This window comes from Bos grunniens, chromosome 11 (assembly GCF_055505025.1).
Source record: "Bos grunniens cultivar Pamir isolate PY7600 chromosome 11, Bosgru_T2T1.0, whole genome shotgun sequence".
Taxonomy (NCBI): domain Eukaryota; kingdom Metazoa; phylum Chordata; class Mammalia; order Artiodactyla; family Bovidae; genus Bos; species Bos grunniens.
The window spans coordinates 40,850,806-40,873,136 of record NC_141175.1 but is presented as its reverse complement, the minus strand read 5'-3'; the positions used below and the strand labels follow the sequence as shown (position 1 = coordinate 40,873,136).

At 36.0% G+C, this 22,331-nt stretch overlaps 1 protein-coding gene across 13 annotated transcripts in view; it reads left to right on the top strand.

Annotated features, from left to right (window-relative positions):
- APLF (aprataxin and PNKP like factor) overlaps positions 1-22,331 on the top strand; it is a 135,543-nt gene that overhangs the window by 74,756 nt on the left and 38,456 nt on the right. For 5 of the 13 annotated variants that reach the window (XM_086326269.1, XM_086326275.1, XM_086326267.1 and 2 more), the window contains exons 9-10: positions 5,958-6,004; positions 17,299-17,799. In XM_086326269.1, the coding sequence (XP_086182395.1) occupies positions 5,958-6,004; positions 17,299-17,501 (250 nt within the window). In that variant the 3' untranslated portion in view covers positions 17,502-17,799. Of the gene's footprint in view, positions 1-5,957; positions 6,005-6,257; positions 7,061-15,552; positions 15,778-17,298; positions 17,800-22,331 lie in introns of those variants that run through there. The other 8 variants (XM_086326268.1, XM_086326272.1, XM_086326273.1 and 5 more) reach the window with 4 other exon arrangements.

Below are 22,331 nucleotides of genomic sequence, written 5' to 3'. Positions count from 1 at the left end.
CATAGTATCATCATTTACTCATTGAGTGAATATTGAGCATCAGACATGCTTTATAAAAAAGTCTTTCATAAAAGACTTCTATAAAAGTCCATTTTATAAAAGTTGATGTGAAACAGTACTTTAGGTTCATTTGAAAATTTTAAGTGGTAAGTTTAGTATTAAGTTATCAAATTTTTGGAAGTAAAAATAAAAATGATTATTCTGTTCTTATCGCTGCCTAATTAATCTTTAGGTATCTCTGTGATGGAGAGATAATGGGTTTTTACATTAGCAGACTTAGGTTCTAGTTATGGTTATGCCAATTGTGAAGCAAAACTTTGCATGCCATTTGATTTTCCTGGGCCTTAGTTCCTCATGAAAACAAGAAGGTTGAAACATTTGTGCTCTGGGGGCCTCCATTTAATAGTAGGGAAATCTAGAACAGAGAGAAATATAGTCCAGTTCATAAAGTCAGGTCAGTTAACATTCCTGGCTGCTCTTCCTCAGTCTTCTTTCTGTCTCCTTCTTCCTACCTGTGGTTATTGCCGGACCCCGGGGTGCCGTTCTCTGAACCTTTCCCTTTGCTATTCTGCTCTTACTCCGTAGGTTAGCTAATTTAGTGTAGTGGCTCCAGACTCACTTGTTTAAGTGCCTCCACTTGGTTGTAAAATAGCTCAGACTTATCATATCCAACACAGAACTGTTGATTTTTGTCATGAAACAACTCTTTCCCAAGTGTTTTCCACCTTTGTAAATGATTTCACCATTCTCATACCAAGGCCCCAAACCAAACCGCAACCTTGATTCTTCTCTTTTCTTCACATCACTCATCAATAGTTCTTACCATTTCAGCCTTTAAAATATGTTAAGAACCTGACCACTTCTTAATTCCTCTGCCTCAGTCATCTTAGTCATAGCCGCAGTCATCTCTGATCTGGTGTACATACAATAGTAGCTTCTTAACTGACATCCTTGTTTCTTTTCTTGCCTTTAAATAGTTCATTTTCCACACAGCAATCAGAGCAGTTCTCTAAAAATGTCATATCATGTTGATTTCTTATTCAAAATTGTCCAGTAGCCTCACACAAAACTCTTTACCATGGCTCAAGTTCTTCTCTGACTTCATTTCCTACTCTTTTCCTTCTCCCTCATTCCTGTTGAGCTATACAAGCTTTTTGTATTTGTCCACATACTCTAGCTTGTTCCCACGTAAGGATCTTAGCAAATTTGAAGACGTTTTCTATTTTCTCTTTCTGAATGTTTTTCCTTCAGATCTATATTTGTTATTCACATCATTCATAAGACCACAAATGCTTTGTAAAATGTGTATTTTAAAATATAGCAGCTCATAAAAACCTGATGTAGTTATGAGTGTATATGTCTGTGTTTAAAAACCCAAAGATTAAAAAAAAATGTCAACAGGATTTTGAGGCCTGCTGAGTTACAAAAATGCTATTTGTGAAAAAGGTTGATGTAAATTTTTTATGAATGAACTCTAAGTATTTCCAATCACTATTAGGAAAAAGTCCTGAGTGGAATTTTGCTACATTGTCCTTGAAAGTTATTTCAGATATTCATATGTTCCCAAAGAGCTGTACAGTATTGCCACTTAACTTTAACCCAGGGTAATATGAAAAAGACTTTCTGCTGTATTATTAATAACTGATATTTTAAAATAGGATATGCATGGGCAAATGTTATAAAATATTCTATAAATATGTGAAGTGCGGTGGGGGAAATATTCAAGGGTAGTAATTGTGTGTATTATTGAAGAAAAAATTCAGCTCTTTAATATTAGCTGGTAGTTACTTTTACTGGCCAACTTTTACATAGAGTTTTCAGACATTGTTGCCTATCTTAAAGTAAAATTGATTTGTTTCTGTAAAAATAGCTGACCCCTGTAAAATGCTTAATGGTCCACAAATGTTTATGCACATCACTTCATTTAATACTTCAAACAACTCTCTGTGAGGTAGGCAGTATTTTCCATGCTTTACAGATCAGGAAATGGAGACTTGTTCACAGGACTTGCCCCAAATCACAAAACCAGTAAACAATGTAGTTTGAATTCAGACTCGGTTCTTCTGATCTCGAAACCTTGAGCCCCTTCTACAGCATAATGCTGATGATTTAAACTTTAACAGGCCAGATGAGAACAGGTCCAAGTCACTATGGCATTTGTTTCTAAACCGTATGTGAAGGACTCTGTGTTCCTGTTGACTGGAGTGATTGACTAGAGCTAAGTGTCCTGTGATGCTGAGCAATCAGTATCTCAGGAACCTGTTTGCAGTGGAGTCTGCTTAATGTGATTGTCAGATTTTCATTGTTTCCTGGGGAGGTAATATGAATTGTTAATGGCAGGAAATTCTAACACATTTTAGTCCTAGGTTTGTGTAAAAAGGTTCCGTGAGTACTTTGATTATTAACTTCGTAGGTGTGAGCGCAGAGCAATTTCAGCACATGAACATTCTCTTCAACAAAATGAGAATAGGCTTGTATCCAACAGAAAAACTGCCTTTCAAAGGATATTCTTCTAAAAACATCAGGATCCATAGATTACGATTTACTAGAAAAAGAAAAAAAACATAAGAAAACTCATCAGTCTAGAAATGATTGGAACTGTTTTTTGTACCAGCCAATGAGAATTTTAAACTTTGGTTTGTATTGCAAATGATTCTTGCAAATTCAATAATCATTTTGAAATAATAGTAAAGGTAGCAAAAATAGGTGTCTTTTTTTCCCTCTTAAATAGAAAATATTTCATCATTTTGGATACTCATGTAAAAGCTCAGTTAAAAAAAACTCTTTGAATGGAAAGAGTTGATTATATTGTAATAGGTAATTTATGAAAAGTATAGTTGACTGCCACCTCGTATAAGGTACTCTTGTAGGAGCTGTAAAAGATATTTGTAATGTAAGAAAAAGCCATGACCTCCAGCAGCTCATTTGACAGATGATGAGATAATACATACACATGAACACACACACACACACACACACTCACATTTGTGTTGAAAATTTAAATAACTGTATAAGAAATTATGTGGTGAGTACTAAATAGTAGATACGAACAATGTATTCTGGAGATAATACCCAGGAATTATCAGAGTTGTTTTCCTGATGAAGGTGCTTAGGTAAGTAGTATAGATTTAGAAGAATATTCTTGGCAAAACAGCTGTGAGCAAGTGCCTATCAATGGCAAAAAATTAGAAGCTGTTGTCCCAAAGAAGAAATGAAGGATTGGGCTGCAAATAAAGGTACAGACCGAGATTATGAGGGACCTTCATGAAGAGGATAATTTAAGGAATTTAACATTCAGAATACTTAATTTTTTTTTACATTTAAATTGCTATGTAAACGTCTAAAATTTGTTTTTATTTTGAATATGCTTTTGCCTGTGATGATACATTTTTGTTTCTGCTTTGGCTTATTTTTTTATTAACATCTATCCTGTGAGTTATATCATCAAGAAAGAGTAAAGTATATTTGAAAATACCCTAGAACAGGAAACTTTTGAACCTGTCCCAGAGGATATTTTTTCTCCATTTTCAATGAAATAACTAGCAGAATATTGATATTAATTCTTTTATTTTAAATTGGAAGTTTAACTTCTAAGTTAAATGTGGAAAAGCACCAGCACATCTAGTTTCTTCTGGTCTACATTGCAGTCTTATACCTGCCTTTTAATGAAAATAGTATCAAGTTCTCCTACAAAAGGATAGAAATTGTTAAGGAAACCTCAGAGAAACACCCTTTTCCCCTCTTAGGCAGATGAAAATCTGCACGTGGAGCTGAAAATCATTTCCTTTTCTGAGCACAAAATTTCATAACACTTATTTCTGTTCTTCTTTTTTGGAATATACCAGTGTAAATCTTTCCCCCTGTTCATTTATTCTGAAAGGGCTTGCCTTTTCCTAAGTCGAATGTGAGGTTAGATTATGTAGATCGGTATGTGAGTGCAGCTGTGGATGTGTCCCAAGTTACCTTCTGTAACTTCAAGGTTGAACCATTACCCCTGTCCCCACCAGGCTTCATTTGGCCTTTTAAAACGGATACTTTTCCTTTTTAGTCTTTCTAGCCTGAGAACTGATGTCAGCAGTCTTTTAACTGGTATTTGGTACACAAACTGTACTTATCTCTATTAACTCACTTGATTTCATTTCTGTGCTTGTTTTTAGATGCTTGAGAGTTTCTAAAGCAGCTTTTGAAGGAGACTCCAGTAGCAAACAATTAAGATCACATTGAACTTCTCAGTAATCCTGTTCTGTTCAGGGTAAAGCAGGGAAAGATAGGACTGCTTTCAGCTTGCTTTCTGAAAGCAAACGTATTAAAGGAAGGAGAAAAAGCCTTTAAATCGCAAATGACTATAGACAGATAATAATGAGGCATCTGTGTAGAATGTTAACACTTGAAGAATTTCAGTGAGGATATATGGAATTTCTGTGTACCAATCAACTACTTTTCAGTAGTTTGACATTAAAAAAAAAAATTTACCAGTATTTTATCACAGTAATAATAACAAAAAGATTTTAAGAATATTACCAAAAATAATCTCAGAGGATCAGCAATTTTTTCCAGATTATTGATGAAAACTACCTCTGGTATTAATCTCTTTCATTTTTCTTTTCTACCTCTCCTGATATCCAACATTAATTGTACTTTAATAAAGATTGAATTAAACAAGTTAATGACCTGTGCCAGAGTGTTCAGTAAGGAAAGATCTTCCCACAAAGCATCATGGCAGCTTTGTTCTTTTGCAGCTCCCTTCATCACATTTAAGTTGTCCAGTTTATTTCTTTCAACCTTGAGGTTTCTTTTTCATTAAACGGTCAGATTTGGGTTAATTACCCCAAACACACGATCTTTTGGTGAATCTTTCTCCACTTTTCAAAACTGTTAAGTTATGACCCTAATTAATTGTGTGGTTGCACTCTTGTACTGTGTTTATGCTCAAATTGTAGGAAAAGTTACCCCAAAAGAAGAGATATTAGCAATAAGAAATGTCACTGACACCTGACACAGAGCCTCGTGTGTAATAAGTGCCCTGCGACTATTTCTTGAACCACTGATGAAAGAACAAATGGCCAGCATTAATTACTTACCACCTCCTAAGCCCTTAAACTTAAGATATCCTCACTACAGCTTCATATGTCCATCTCAGCGTATGTCTGTTGTCAGCCCTTCCAACTCTCCTTTGTTAGTCCCCTGAGAGAAAGGTAACCACCAGTGGAGCATGATGAACCAGTTAATGCTTTGAAGTTTTGCTGCCTGGGCAATTTTGCATTATCTGGAGAATGTCTTATATGTATACAGTGTACCCAAACATTTGTTTAATAAAATGATAGAAGAGATTGTCAATATATATAATCAAAAGTAGATATTCCAACAGTGGCTTCTGTTTGACTTTGGGATATGTTGTTATATGTTTCTCAATGCATATTGACTTTCTTATTTTCTCATAACAGTTGATTGGTATCCTTTGGAGAGACATGACTTGTATGCTTTTGGTTTTGAATTCTAGAGGAGCCTTAAAAGTATCCTTTCAGATATTACACACACACACACACAATTTGATACTTTGAGTTATATATTTATATACTAATTTACATCATATCTTTATGTGATATATGATAGTGACATTTTAAGAATACAGTATATTGTATTATATTTGTTTCATATTGCCTTTCTGTAGAATGTAAGTCAAGAGGGAAGAACTTTGGTTCACCACACTTCGCATCTAGCACTATACCTGGCATGGAATAGGCACTCAGTAAATGTAATTAAAAAGCAGATGCTTTGTACAGCATGGTGACTGTAGTTAACAGCAGTAACAAAGCAAATGTTTTTCAATAAGAGGCTTATTGCTAATTTGTAGTTTAGTGAGTGCTCTAGTTTAATTTAAATAGTCTTATTCATTTTTAGTGATTGTCAAACCTGACCTTCTATTTGCTTTCTTTCGTTTCTTTCTTTCTTTTTAGGAAGAATCCCCAGCACAAGATAGAATATAGACATAGTACATTTCCAGGTAAGTGATTTTACTTCAGGAAACTCAAAATGAAACCTTAAGATGGATTCTCTTGTTAAACCTAGAGACAATTGCCACTTATTTTAATAGTATTTTAAAATCTCTGCTTCTGTGAATTTGTTGAATTATTGATTTTAATGATTTTCTTAGATTTAAAAATGATAAATTTTTATATAGATTTTTTCTGCAATCATTGTCTAACAGTGTATATATATTTTTCTTTGTATCTGTTAAACAATTCTTTTGTTTGCAGGTATCTTAAAACAAAATCTCAAACTGGCCTGAATGATAAAGAGAGCATATTGACTTCTTTTACTGAAAAGTCCAGAAATAGGGCTAGATTAGACAAGATTTGTTGCTTCAGCTCATTAATAATGTCAATAATGTCACCAATAACCCACTTTCCTTCCATCATACTGTCCTTAGAGGAGTGATTTTTATCCTAAGACTGGCTGCTCTCCCCAGCAAGGAACTATATGCATCCTTATTCAGCTGGGATGATAAGCATCCATGTTTACACCTAAGGAGAGAGAGAAAATGGCTTTGATTCTTGCTATTAGGAAAAGTCATGAAACTAACTTTTTTAAAAAAAACTGGTTTAAATCACATTGTTATTCTTGAATGAATCACTGTGACCACTAATTAGTTTGTTCTACCCTTGGAACCAAAGTAGAGTCTCTTTCTTCAAAACCACAGAGATCCTCAATAGAAACTATTGTTTTAGGGGAAGAGAAGTAGGGGACAAACACCAAAGAAACAACTATCGAATGACCATCAGTCCTGCTTACATCAACCTGTTCTGCCTTCTGTTTCCTTTGCTTCTGAACTCTAATATTTTTTCCCTTTAATAAATTCTGGCTTCTTTATATCATTTATATAACTCAGTGGCCAATTCAGCATCCTAAATTTCTGGATGCATCAGTATTTCTGCCCACAGAGTGAGGGAATTAACTGTATATCCAGGTTATGCCCACATGCGTTTGTATATGTATAAACACAGCCAACTTGTAACCAAGTGATAAAACCAAGTGATTAAAATAATTAATTTCACCACAAGGGAATTCTATTTACTGTTTTCTTATTAAAACACACTTTAGTGTTTTAATACTCCAGACACAAATATGATTACTTTATCTCAGTTAATATGGTATGGAGGTTATATGTTATACTTTCCTTACTGAGGCTGTATCTGAAGCTATGGCATTTATGGTTGTTAAGTTAACTTTCAAAAGTTCAAAAATATTATTTTGAACAATAATATAATAATATTTGATTAAAACTCTATTTTATTGACAAATTTTAGCATTTTCCCATGAAAGAGCATTTGACAGATTTGTTTATCTTTGTAGAACTAGGAACCTTTTACCTGAAAACTGTCAATATACATCATATGGCATGTTGAAAAGTATCTGAATTTTCTTCGAAAAATCTCTTTGAATTATCATTGAAGCAGCTTCTGAATGAAGAACATATTTTTAGAACATTTAACTGTTTTTAAGAAAAATTTTTATTTCATTGAAAATACTTTTTAAAAAAATAGGATATTTTAACATAACAGTTTAGCCTTATATATTTAATGTACTTTCAAGAGTTGTCATGTGGCAGTATAGTCAGGATATCTCTTCTTATTATAGAACCTATAAATTAAACTCTCTGAGGTATTTAAAATTTTATAAGTCTCACTATATTTCTTAGTGATATCTGACATAAAATTCTAACATATGTGTTTTTATTATTTCCCAAATCCTTAAAGTTTAACATTACCCAGATCTTAAGCTCATTTATGTAATGATTCATTTACTTATGCACGCATTTATTCATTTATTATATGACTTCCAAGTGAACAGAACTACAGAGATACATGAAAACTAGCATCTCACCACTAGTGCTTGTGGTGAGATGCTCTACAATCTTGGAGAAAAGAGATGGAGTACTTTTTGTTTGGATTTATCAGGGTAACTTAGTAAGGGAATTTTAAGTAAAGTTGGTCTTTAAGGTGGTAGGATTTCAATTATCTTTGTTTCTTAGCTTTGGGTAGGTGGGTATAGGACATCCCAGACAAATTGGGTAATAGGTTGGTCAAGGACATTGAGGCAGAAAATAATAAGTTGTGTTTGGAATTCGAAGGTGGGTCAGTTTAACTGACAGGGAGAGTCTCTGCAGTTACTGTGAATGAATGATACTCTAGTTGTTCAGTCACTAAGTCATGTCCGACTCTTTGTGACCCCATGGACTGCAGCACATCAGGCTTCCCTGTCCTTTACTGTCTCCCAGAGTTTGCTCAAATTCATGTCCATTGAGTCGGTGATGCTCTCTTAAATATCTCATCCTCTGCCGCCCTTTTCTCCTTTTGCCTTCAGTCTTTCCCAGCATCAGGGTCTTTTCTAATGAACTGGCTCTTCACATCATGTGGCCGAAGTATTGGAGCTTCAGCTTCAGCATCAGTCCTTCCAGTGAATATTCAGGGTTGATTTCCTTTAGGATTGACTGGTTGGATCTCCTTGCAGTCCAAGGGACTCTCAAGAGTCTTCCCCAGCACCACAGTTCTAAAGCACCCATTCTTCAACGCTCAGCCGTCTTTATGGTCCAACTCTCACATCTGTATATGACTAACTAGAAAAACCATAGCTTTGAGTAGGAGGACTTTTGTCAGCAAAGTGATGTCTCTGTTTTTGAATATGCCATCTAGGTTTGTCATAGCTTTTCTTCCAAGGAGCAAGTGTCTCTTAATTCCGTGGCTGCAGACAGTCACCGTCTGCAGTGATTTGGGAGCCCAAGAAAAGAAAATCTGTCACTGTTTCAACTTTTGTCCCATCTGTTTACCATGAAGTGATGGTACTGGATGCCATGATCTTAGTATTCTGAATGCTGAGTTTTAAGTCAGCTTTTTCACTCTTTTACCTTCATCAAAAGGCTTTTTAGTTCCTCTTCACTTTCTGCCATTAGGGTGACATCGTCTCATATCTGAGAGTGTTGATATTTCTCCTGACCATCTTGATTCCTGCTTGTTCTTCATCCAGCCCTGCATTTCTTATGATGTACTCTGCATATAAGTTAAGTAAGCAGGATGACAGTATACAGCCTTGTTATACTCCTTTCCCAATTTTGAACCAGCCTGTTGTTCCATGTCCAGTTCTAATTGTTGCTTCGTGACCTGCAAACAGGTTTCTCAGGAGACAGGTAAGGTGGTCTGGTATTCCCATCTCTTTAAGACGTTTCCACAGTTTATTGTGGTCCACACAGTCAAAGGCTTTTGCATAGTCAATGAAACAGAAGTAGATGTTTTTCTGGAAGTGTCTTGCTTTATCTATGATCCATCTGTTGACTGTGGATGATACTAGAGGAATGCTTTGAGGTCAGATTGTAGAAGCTCTTGAAAGCTAAACCAAAGATGTGGTTGCGGTGACAAATAACTAATGATGAGCTGTCCAAATTAGAGTAGAGGAAACCTTATGGTGAATGAAGGACCAGAACTAGGTTGCCATGAGAATGGAAAAACAGGATTTGATACAAATGAGATTCTGAAAGAAGAGTGGTGAGGAATTTCCAAGTGATTGGCCATGGTGTGGGGGATGGGATGAATCAAAGGAAATAAGAATGAATGAAAATTAAAGTACAAATTATCAGGAGCTTAGAGATCAGAAGGAAAAACTAGGTAGTTTGTGGGTTTGGTTTTTTTTTTTTTAAGTTATACATGTTAAATTTGAGGTGGGGTGTCATTAATCCATAATAAAACAATAAAAGCTATAATGCTGCTGCTGCTGCTGCTGCGTCGCTTCAGTCGTGTCCGACTCTGCGCGACCCCATAGACGGCAGCCCACCAAGCTCCCCCGTCCCTGGGATTCTCCAGGCAAGAACACTGGAGTGGGTTGCCATTTCCTTCTCCAGTGCATGAAAGTGAAAAGTGAAAGTGAAGTTGCTCAGTCGTGTCCGACTCAGCGACCCCATGGACTGCAGCCTACCAGGCTCCTCCATCCATGGGATTTTCCGGGCAAGAGTACTGGAGTGGGGTGCCATCGCCTTCTCCGAAAAGTTATAATAGAGACCCATATACTATATACCAACTACTCTAGAATTTTATAATATAAAATAACTATATGAAAGTTTTATCATTTAATTTCTGATTTGTAGCACTTCTAAAACACTTCAGTCTAAAATTTTCCCACACATGTAACAATTTATGCCATATATTTCGATTTTTGTAGGTTTGACTATTAAGCTCTCTAATTAGTTTAAAGTTTTACTAATTTTCCACACTTTTTCAGAGTGCTACATACAGTTTTAGCACAGCATATTGAATAAAAGAGTAATCAATGCTAGGAAATTTTTATTTTAAACTTTCTTAGCTACCTTATTTGCTGACATTTGAAAGAAATTGTCATCATTGTTATATCACTTGATTATTGGAGTCATTCTCTCTGGCTTTTATTATTATGTGACAGTCATGATTCGAGGGGATCAGTACTGTTCATGGCTGAAATTTAGAATGTTCTACCAATCTGATAACTATTTCAGTATTTCTCTAGTTCTCCAATCATCTGTATACATATGCTTATATAGGCTTTTTTCTTTTCAGAAGTAGAAACTAAAAGATCTAGAAAGTAAGCTATTAAGTAAGGTTAGTGATGCTAAATGGGATTTTGTAAACTGCTGCTTACTGTGGGAAAAGCTGAGAGATTTTAGAACATGAAAAAGGCAAATGCAGTGGTGTTTTTAAAAAGAAATAAACTTAATGTATTAATATAATAAAGTGGATAGACCTGCACAAACTGCTTTTCCAAAGTTAAAATATGAATACCCAGCTAATAGTTTGGTTCATTACAAAGATCAGTCTTCTGTAGTAAAATGAGGCATTTAAACATCTTTATTCTTGTAGTATGTAGTAAACTTTCATCTTTAGAGATATTGGGCTAAAATATTTTTTCACTTAAATGAAAATTAATATCCTAACTCTAAGATTTACTGGGCAAGAAAGGAAAATAAAACCCGGAGAATTATTGATGTTAAACTGTAAGTCTGCTATGAAACATCTGTCTTCTTATTTCCTGTTACCAGAAAACTATTTGGAGAAAATCAGCAGATTGGAAAGGTTTTTTTCTCCACATAAACATCTTCCAGCACGCATATAACACAGTGTACTCTTTAGTAGCTCTGCAGACTTGGTTCTTTGGCTAGGAACTTGATGGTGAAATTTTAAGTTGTACAAGAAATGTTAAGATACAAATTTCATATAATACAAATATTATAAATACTTCTGCAAAAAAAGGAAAGTCAGAAGTTACCACATCCTAATAATGCCAAACAGTTAATAGCATGTTCTTTCAAATATGTTAAAGAGTTTGTTACTTTTTCTAGAGTTTGTTATTTTTCATTATTATGGTAGAACAGTATTATCCATCACTTTTTAAAAATAAGTGACAGCTTATTTCTCTTGTGCTGCTTTCAAATAGTCAAGCTGTCAGCCTGTCTGTACGTTTCATATTCCTGTAGAGAAAATGAAGATTCCTGCTTTGTTCTTAAAATTAGAACTTTGGGGTTGGAAAGGATCTTTGAAGTCATTTAATCAATGTCATTTGATTCACAGATAAAAAGATAAACTCCACCAAATGCCTCGTTCATTGACAAGGGATATATGACACAGATCTTTAAACTTCTAGCCTCCTAGTATATATCTTTTTCTTAAACCATGTTATTTTTTAAGACTTCTTATTTGATGAGGGGAATGGAACATCACAGATAAACAGTCACTAGCCAGCTAGAAACTTAAAAGTGACCTAAGTGAAGATAGAGAAAAAAATTACTGTTTACGAGCTCACCTTGACTTGGAAGAAACATGCTTATTTCTAATTTCTTAGACATGCTCAACAATTAGCTTTCAAATAAAGTGTTTGTAATATAAGAAAATGCTAAATGTAGGCTCTTATTTTTCCAAAGATGGCATTATACTGTTTAATTCTGTGGAAACCTATTGGAAGTCACAACTACAAAAAATAAAGCCACAAAAATTGTTTTTTGCTGTTGCTTAAAAATATTAAACAGCTATTATTCCATCTCAGGCTCTCACTGTTGTACTTCAGTAAGCTTTGTACTAACCGTGGTGTTCTGTGTACAGTGTTGGGGTCTTGGTTTGGGATCATCTATAATGTGACTCCTCATGACTGAGTTCTCTAAACAACATGCTTCCTTGTCTGAGAGGGTTTCTTTGAACTTTTTGTGTAGCAAACAGTGTTATAGCAAGGTTTATATGAACTTTACTGGCTTTATCACTTTAAATCCAGATACCATGCTTCGGCTTGCTCAGGGAATATATGCATGGGTGTCTATTCCTCCTTTCTGTGAATGCCCCTTTGCATAAAACTTAATTGTTATGGTAAAGACAGACATTTTATTCCTAAATTATGTGCTAGTCATATATTCCCTGATTCAGGAAATCATGAAATAATTCAGATCAAGTGTGCCGATTCAGCATTTTCTAGTAAAGTTTCATCATCTCTATGGCCCAGTTATACCTTAAGCACTTAAAAAAAAAAAAAAAAAAGCCCTCCCATCTAGATGGCATTTCTATTGTAGAATATTTGAAGTCACTACTACAGAATTTGCTACAAGAGGGTCCATTTAATTGGTTCCACAAAAAATGTCAGCATTCAAAATCCTGTCGTGAAATGTGGGCCTGGGACCACTAGGAAGGGGCATAGAGCTGAGTTCTGGCACCGACTTGCCCTTGTCATGACTTTGCCTTGCTTGCTCATGTCAAGGAGTTCTTCAGGTGCTTTCACTTAAAGCACAGAGTGCCAGTTCATATGAAGCACAGGGGAGAGAACTTGACTACCAGCTACACTGAGTTCTGTTACATATTGTTATTTCAGATTCTATACCTCCTGCTAAAAGAATGTGAGTGTGATGTTATGATTTTACAGATAAAAACAAATTTTTGATGAAATGAGTGGGATTCTTCTGATTAATATGTCATTATTGCTTCAGCAAATGAACCTATCCAGTAAGTTGCTAAAAATTCCCAGGGCTCATTGAAGCTTAAAGCTGATTCAGTTATCAGGATTTAAATAAAAGTCTGTAGTATAATTCATTGTGTTGACAGGCAGGCTAGTGATTAAAAGTGTAGGTTATAATAAAGCATTTCTTTATTGATTTATTCAAATCAATTGCTGAAGGTGTTCAGCAGTTGATTTGCAGATGGTTCATTTATTCATTCATGTATTTAGCAAATATGAGTCTATAAGTGTCTTTTATGTGTTAGGCATTGTTGAAGAAGTTGAGGATACAGTAGAGACAGAACCTTGCTCTTGTAGAATTTCACAAAGGTGGACAGTGCACATGTTAACAATTATGTGATGTCATGTAGTGATAACTGCTAAGAAGAAAAATAAAGCTGTGTAAGAGGACAGAAGGAAGGAAGCTGTGGCTTCCCTGGTGGCTCAGATGGTAAAGCATCTGCCTGCAATCCTGGAGACCCAGGTTCGATCCCTGGGTCTGGAAGATCCCCTGGAGAAGGAATGGCAACCCACTCCAGTACTCTTGTCTGGAAAATCCTATGAACAGAGGAGCCTGGTAGTCTACTGTCTATGGCGTCACAAAGAATCAGACATGACTGAACGACTTAAGAGGACAGAAGGGCAAGGATGTGTATGGGGGTGGGAGGCAGGTCCCATTTCAAATAGGACAGTAAAAGAAGGACTCTGATAATTTGATATTAGAGCAGAAGGCTAGCCAGGTGATTCTCTGACGGATGGCTATGTTAGGCAGTGGGAAGGATGCTTCAGAAGCCCTGGAGATGATCCCGTTGGTTTATTCAAGGAGCAGTGAAGAGAGGGTAGGATTGGAACAAAGTGTAAGTGAAGAATGGCAGGTGAGACTAGAAAAGCTAGTGAATCAGTTTTGTAGGGTCCTGGAGGCCAAGAGATACAATTGAGGACTTCAGATCTTATTCTGAGTGAGATAAAAAGCTATTGGGAGATTTTTTGGCTTCTTTGTGAACAGATAAGAGTAGAAGTAGGGAATCCAGGTAGGAGGATATTGGAATAGACCAGGAAGAAGATGGTGGTATTGGATCCAGGGTGTTAGAGTGGATGTGAGAAGTGGTGGATATATTTTGATGGTAGAGCCAACAGGATCTTTTGACATTAAATATTATGGAGGATATTCAAGGATAACTCCAAGGTTTCTTGCCGAAACAATTGGAAGGGGCTTCCCTGATAGCTCAGTGGTAAAGAATCTGCCTGCCAATGCAGGAGATACGGGTTCAATCCCTGATCCAGGAAGATCCCACATGCCTTGGAACGACTAAACCTATGCACCACAACTACTGAGCCTGTGCTCCAGAGCCTGGGATCTGCTGCCTCTGAGCCCATGTGCTACAACTACTGAAACCCACATACCCTAGAGCTTGTGCTCTGCAATGAGAAAAAGCCACTGCAACAAGAAGCTCTTGTACCGCAACTAGAGAGTATCCCCCATTCACTGCATCTCGAGAAAGTCTGCGTAGAACAAAGACCCAGCATAGCCAAAATAAAGTAAATAAAATTATTAAAAAAAAAAAAAACAATCGGAAGGTTGGAAGTCATACATATGTTCGAGATTGAAAAGAGAATGACCACATTTGGGTGAAGCACCTCAAGAGCTATGTTCTGGAAGTGTTGCATTTCACATTTCTGTTAGTCACTAAGTAGAGATGGTACACAGGCAATGAGATAAATGAGTCTGGAATTTATGCTGTGGTCAGAGCTTAAAATATAAATTTGGGGATTTAGGATATACAACTAGATGGAATCATCTGAGGACTATATTTGGAGAAGGAAATGGCAAACCTGCTCCATTTTTCTTGCCTGGAGAATCCAATGGACAGAGGAGCCTGGTGGGCAGTCAGACACCACTGGGTGACTGAACACAGCATAAGGAGTATCTTAGAGAAGAGGTCCCAGCCTGAAATTTGGGCACTCCAAAATTTAGAGGTTGAGAAGATGAGGAAGATCCAGTAAAGAAGATGGAGAAGGAGCCGCCAATAAAGCAGGAGAACCTGAAGTAGTTTCAGCTTTGTATATATTTTCCTTGTAAGTCTGCTAAGCTAATTTCCGAATCTAAAACGAGACTCTTAATTGAGATGGCATTATTTATATATATGAGATACTTCCAAGAGCAAAATGGTCAAGATCAGAAACATTGCTGTTCTTTCTTCCTCACTCCCTTTCCCGTCTGCAAACTATCCTCTAAATGGTTTTTAATTGTTTTCTATCATAAAAGTTACATGAGGAATTGAGGTTAGTTAGACATAAAACATGCCCTCAAGAGGCAGATAAAACGTGTACACAAATAAATATAATCTCAGACTTCCCTCAAGGAACTGGTGTGCTTCTTATGCTAATGAGAATTGTGTAAGTTTTTATGTAGCCTTTTTGGCTTTTTGTTACCAAGAAACTTAGGGAGAAATTTGATGCTCTGCCTACATTGATTATGTTAAAAATTGAGGTTGATATACTTACATTCTGCTTTCTTTGTTCTTAATTTCTACTTTTATTTGTGTTATCTCATGATAGTACAGGCTTCCCAGGTGGCACTAGTGATAAAGAATCTGTGCAGGAGACCAAGGGATATAGGTTTGATTCCTGGGTTAGGAAGACCCCCTGGAGCAGGAATTGGCAACCTACTCCAGTATTCTTGCCTGGAGAATCCCATGGACAGAGGAGCCTGGGGGGTTACAGTCCATGGGGGCGCAGAGAGTCAAACACGACTGAGCGACTAATCACAGTAAGCACATGATTATAAGCTGTCTCAAATCCCCTTGGAATGAGTAGTGATATTAAGAAAGAAATAACTGTCTGGGCTATGAAAGTTAAAAAGACAAATCAGTTACTTTCTTTGTCATCATTCTGCCATGAAAAATTTTCCTATCAAATTTCTTAACTTTCTTTTTTATATCTGTTCCATATGAATGTTTTAGGAAGAAGCTAGCTGAAGCATATGTGTGTGCTCAATCGCGCCCAACTTTTTGCAGCCGTTTGGACTGTTGCCCAAAAGGCCCCTTTGTCTATGGGATTTTTCAGACAAGAATACTGTAGTGGGTTGCCATTTCCTCCTCCAGGGGATCCTCCCGACCCAGGGATCAAACCTGCATCTCCTTTGTCTTTTGCATTGCAGGCAGATTCTTTACGTGATGAGCCATTGAGGAAACCCCCGCTGAAGCATATTCAAAAGTACAAACATTTTTAACCTTTAAATATTCCACATCATCCTAGAGTCTCTCACTGCCTTATTTTAAACCAACTCTGTTGCTCTCTATGAAAAGAAAACTGGGATGAGGGAAGAAATTAGTTTTGAGACAGAAGAATTTTAGAATTGTAATTCTACTATTATGATATTATTTAGAAACCTGTAAATTCTGATGGTTGTTACCATAGTAATTCTATTCTTACCAAAGTGTGAGCTATAAGATCTGTAAAGCTAAATTTTTCAAAGTCTGTGAGCTTATATCTCCTCATTTGGTCTCAACTCTGGTGTGTCACCTGGAGAAGGAAATGGCAACCCACTCCAGTTTTCTTGCCTGGAGAATCCCATGGACAGAGGAGCCTGGTGGGCTATAGCCCATGGGGTCACAAGAGTCGGACATGACTGGAGCGACTGAGCACACACACACTGGTGTGTCAGATTGTGCTAGCTTTGTGGTGATAACAAATAGTCCTCAAATTTCAGTGCCTTATAACAATAAATAGGTACATTTCTCCTTCATGTTAATATGCATGTAGCTGCATGCTGGCTGTTGCCCTGTCTCACATGTGTCTCATCCTGAATCCAGGCTGAAGGATCAACCTCTATCTGGGGCACACTGTTCTCCTAGCAGAGGGGAAATGGCAATAGCAGAATCACAGAGGCCCTTAAGGCTTCTCCATGGAAGCCACTACTTCTGCTCACTTTTCTTTGGCCAAGTCTGACGTCAGTGGGAATGGGTAAATAGAATCACATTGCAAGGATGGACAGTGAATAACTGGGACAGAAATATATTCTACCATTATGGAAGGTGGTGTAGCTTGATTATGATATTATTAAGGAACCATTATGATGAATCTAAGGACATTTTAATCTTGGAAGCCTCATAGTAGGAGAAGTTTGATTTAAGCAAATGTTAAAAAAAAAAAAAAAAAAAAACTTTAGCCCCCTTTCTAGAATTTTGTAATTGTTAGCTATGTATTAAGTAAAATCTTCTTGACAGGGATATTTTACAGTTAGAGGTTTCTAAACCCAGGTTGAGTGACAGTTGACATGCTACATACTAAACTGTTTTTCAGTGAGAAGCATTTCAGATGAAGATGACAATGTTGGGCAACCCAATGAATACAACCTGAATGACAGCTTTATAGATGATGAGGAAGAAGAATACGAGCCAACAGACGAAGATTCCGACTGGGAACCAGAAAAGGAAGACCTAGAGAAGGAAGATATGGAAGGGCTTTTGAAAGAAGCAAAAAAATTTATGAAAAGAAAAAAGTGACTCCTCTGCAGTAATATATGGCTCATATTTACTATTTCTTTATGGAAAAATAATTCAGGAAGCACTTAAGGGATAATTGTTTTTCTGCTTTTTATGGTTATGACTTTACTATTGACTCTTCACAAATGAAACATTGAAATGTCACCCTTCAGTGTAGTGGATGAAATTTGTTGCTTTGCTTTTTCTATGTTATTTCAAACATCTGGAAATAATAAGCAGACAGAGAGTTAGAAAGAAATAATTGATATTTTTCATGTACTTTATAATAAAAAGTAAACATCATAGGTTGCAAAAAAAAGGTCTTTTTTTCTTTTTTCCAAAGATTCTGTCTTTAGATAAAATACTATGCAAATATAACCAGGCAGATTACGTAACTGGTGGGAAAGCATGCTTCTTTTCATTCCTATTGAAGTAATTCTTAAAGCAGAACCAGACTTTAAAAAATACCAGCTATCATATAATGGCTATTATTGTTTCTAATGTCCTAGATGTGAGCTTTGCAATTTCATTGACTACTTTCGTTCTTTGAAACTTGGGGAAATTAGTACAAAATGGATACTGAAAATAGATTCAACTAGACTACAGAAATGTCCACCATGCAGGGAATGCTATTTTATGTCCCAAGTCTAATTTACTATATGTCTGAGTTTAAAAGTAGAAAACCTGAAAGAATTTGACCATTTCTTTTTCAAACAAGTCCTGCCTGATGCTTTTAACTCTCAATATGCTATTCTTAAGAATATAGGGATTATTTTTAACCATAATTTTCTCAAATTATATTAGTTCTTTTATCCTCAGATGACAGTAGCAAGTTGTCTGCCAGCATTCAAGATTCTGGCCTTTTATTTCAAGAAGAAACCCCTTCTCCAGTTTTATGTAGTATAATATTTCTGCATCTCTGTTCTTAAATTCCTTTGGGCTATGTAATACTCTTCATTTTACATGACTTAGAATCTTTGAAATATAGTTTACAATCTTTAATATGGGTTTGTACAAACAGCAGTAAATATAGCTTTGAAATTGTAAATCATAACTAAAAGTTCCTCATTAAGCACTAATATTTTATATTCTACGAGGACCTAAAAATGTATATCTTAAAAGAGCAGGACAGATTTGTAATTGTTTTCTTAGTGTTTTTAAGTTTGTTTTCAAATAATTGCATAATATTAAAATTTACTTATATTACAGCAAGGAAAAGATAAATATTTTTCTATTATCTTTTATTCTAATTTTTCTCTCTGTTGTTATTTAGAAGCTAATTTTCTCTTCTAATGTCCCTTTAGTCTTCCGGGCTTGACAAACCTGTGAAAAAAATTCTTTGAACTTACTTTTACTTTCACTTTGCACAAACTTAATCCTTAAAGTGTTTCTTAATCCATTCATAGATATATCCCAAAGGAATTAAAAACATGTGTCCACATGAAAACTTGTACACAGTGTCCGTAGAAACATCATTTGTAACAGTCAAAAAGTGGAAACATCTAAATGTCTTATCAGCTGATAATGTCGATAAGCAAAATGTGGTCTATTTTTACAACCAAGTATTTTTTGGCCAAAAAAAGAAGTGAAGGATTGAAACATGGTACAGCATGGATAAACCTTGGAAACATTATGGTAAGTGAAAGAAGGCAGACACAAAGGCCACAGATGGTATAAGCTCAATTGTATAAAATAGCCAGAACAGGCAAAGCCGTAGAGACAGAAAGTGCGTTGGTAGTTGCCGGGGTCTAGAGAGAAGAAGAGTATCTTTCTGAATTGATAAAAATGTTCTGAAATTAGTGGTGATGGTGTAAAACTCTGTAAATATACTGAAATCCATTGAATTGTATACTTTCTATGGGGGAATTTTATGGCATATAAATTATATATGTGTCAAGAAGGCTATGATAAAGAATATAAAAGGTGACATTGGCCTTTTAGAAAGAAAGGCATTCAATATCAGAATATATTCTTCTTAGAAGTTATGTGATAGCTCATGTTAATTTTTAAGAATAGTTTGATGTGCTTTGCATAAACATCCTGGAGACACTTTTGAGTATAACGAATGTATAAATATTTAACTTCATTGTAATGAAAATTTCCTACTTGGACTATATTTAAGTGTATGATTTTCAAAATAGAGGCAAAAGTGATGAAATTGGTGGGCTCAAAAGCATTGCTAACAAAACTTGATTTAGTTGCTGTCCTAAACAGTGGATTGAGAAACAACTATCCCTATCATGGTATTCATAGAATTTAAACTATATCCTAACCTCCTCCTTCAAGCTAAGAATGGTCACATACATTTTTCTCACTAATGTGCTTAATTCGAAAAGCAAATGTTTTTTGTCGACTTCTTGAAGTGAGGTGGGTTTTCTGGGACCTTGGGAAGCTGGAGTCATGAAGATTTTCAGTGACACTTGGGTATTGATTCTGCTTTTCACCCAGGTTTGAGGATGGCATTGTTGATACTATTTCCAGAATTAGAAGATCTTAATGATTGGAAACATTCATTATAGTGAAAAGAAATAGATTATGAGCATACTTTTTCCAGAATGGTGATGTAAAGTTAAATGGATAGAGACTTTCCTCTGATTTATCTGTGCGAAGTTCAGTGTCACCAACACATCCCATGGAGGCAGAAACCGCACACCAGCATCTACATCTAGCCCTGCTCTTTGAGTTCACCTTCTTGTGCCCATTACTTTCTCTTTCTTGAGGAGGAATCTGTAAGAGAGTCTCTCTGTGTGCGTGTGTTCTTCCTGCCGGTCTGCAAACCTACAAAGCTGCTCCTCCACAGTAGGTATTGAAAGAAAAATGATAATAATTATTGCCAAGATCGTTACTGGCCATCCTGATATAATGTACACAATAAATTTGATTATCATAAGCAACCCCAGTTGTACTCTGTTGTGCCCAAGACCCCGTCTTAGGTGCTGGTGATTCAAAGAAGAATAACATGGAGTTTCTGTTTTCAATGTCCTTACAGTCTACTGGGGAAGATAGGAATATTTATTCATTCAACAGTGACTACAGAATACTATGGAGAATACAAGGAAGAAAAGGACATAGCTTCTACAATCAGAGAGCTTGCAAAGGCAGTGAGGCAAATATGCAAATAACAAAATGGGTAGAAACGCAATAGTCCGAGAAAGGAATGCTGGAGTATAATTTAAATGGCCTGTCTTGCTGCGTATTGAAATACAGCCTCATTCTTGAGGAAGAGCCTTTGTCTGATTGAGTTGCAAGCTGAACTTGTAGATTTTTTCATGGAACACAACTTTTATCTTCAAAAATGACTGGCAGACATACTACAGTTATTCAGAATGGAGTGTGTGGCTGGCATTTCCTCAAAAATGAACTTAGCCTATTTTTTTCCCCAAGGAAAACAACAAACAGTATATATTATAATTGTAAAAATGAGCTTTCAAACAAAAATTAGAGTTTTAGAAAACTTCTATATGTCACTGAGCTTGTTAGCTCTCCAAAATTTTAAAAACTGTTCTGAGATATTGTTGGTGATAAAATACAATGAAATGTGTCAACATTTGGAAGATCTTGAAAACTGAGCAAGCCAATGTTTTCTGAATGACCAACGCATATTATAAAATCAGGCATGGGTAAAAGATCCACTCAAAGCATAAGATAGGCCAACGAAACTTAGTGTGTGACTTCAGATAATACATTGTGCCTAACACATTTCAGAAGCTGTTATTTATTTTTGGTGGCACATTGAAAATAATATTCACAATTATCTGAAAAGCATATGAAACTACTTTCTTTTCCAATTACATATCTTTTTAAGCCCTAATTTTCTCTATATACTTCAAGCAAAACAACATACAAGAGCGGACATGAGAATCTAGCTGCCTTCTATTAAGCCACGCATTAAAGAATTTACAAAAATGTGAAGCAGTGCCACTCATTTTACTAAAAGATTATCATAAAATATATTAATTGTGTTTATATATAATGGATTATTTTAAAAATCATTAGTAAATTTCTCAATTTCAAAAAAGGTGAGTATCTATAGATATGACCCTCATAAATAAAAGCTCTTTGGGATCCTCAATAATTTTTATGAGTTAAATCTTAAGTCTCAACATTTTGAGAACCATTTAATTAAGTCACTATACCAGTCAGTGTCAGATTTTATTTTCTTGGGCTTCAAAGTCACTGCAGACGGTGACTATAGCTATGAAATTAAAAGACGCTTGCTCCTTGGAAGGAAAGCTGTGACAAACCTAGACAGTATATTAAAAAGCAGAGAGACATTACTTTAGCAAAAAAGGTCTGTCTAGTCAAAGGTATGTTTTTTCCAGTAGTCATGTACGGATATTAGAGTTGGACCATAAAGAAGGCTTAGTGCCAAAGAACTGATGCTTTTGAATTGTGGTGCTGGGGAAGACTCTTGAGAGTCCCTTAGACAGCGAGGAGATCAAACCAGTCAATCCTAAGGGAAATCAACCCTGAATATTCATTGAAAGGACTGATGCTGATGTTAAAGCTGAAGCTCTAGTACTTAGGCCACCTGATGTGAAGAGCTGACTCATTGGAAAAGACCCTAATGTTGGAAAGATTGAAGGCAAAAGTGGAAGGGGTGGCAGAGGATGAGATGGTTAGATAGCATCACTGGCTCAGTGGACAGGAATTTGAGCAAACTCCAGGAGATAGTGGAGGACAGAGGAGCCTGGTATGCTAGAGTTCATGAGGTTGCAATGAGTTGGACATGACTTAGCAACTGAACGACAACCACCATTCAGTTAGGCTAGTTGTGATGGGCTAACCCCCAAATCACAGCGCCTTAACACAAGGAAAGTTTTCTTAAGCCAAGATTTTGTGTTGGGTGAA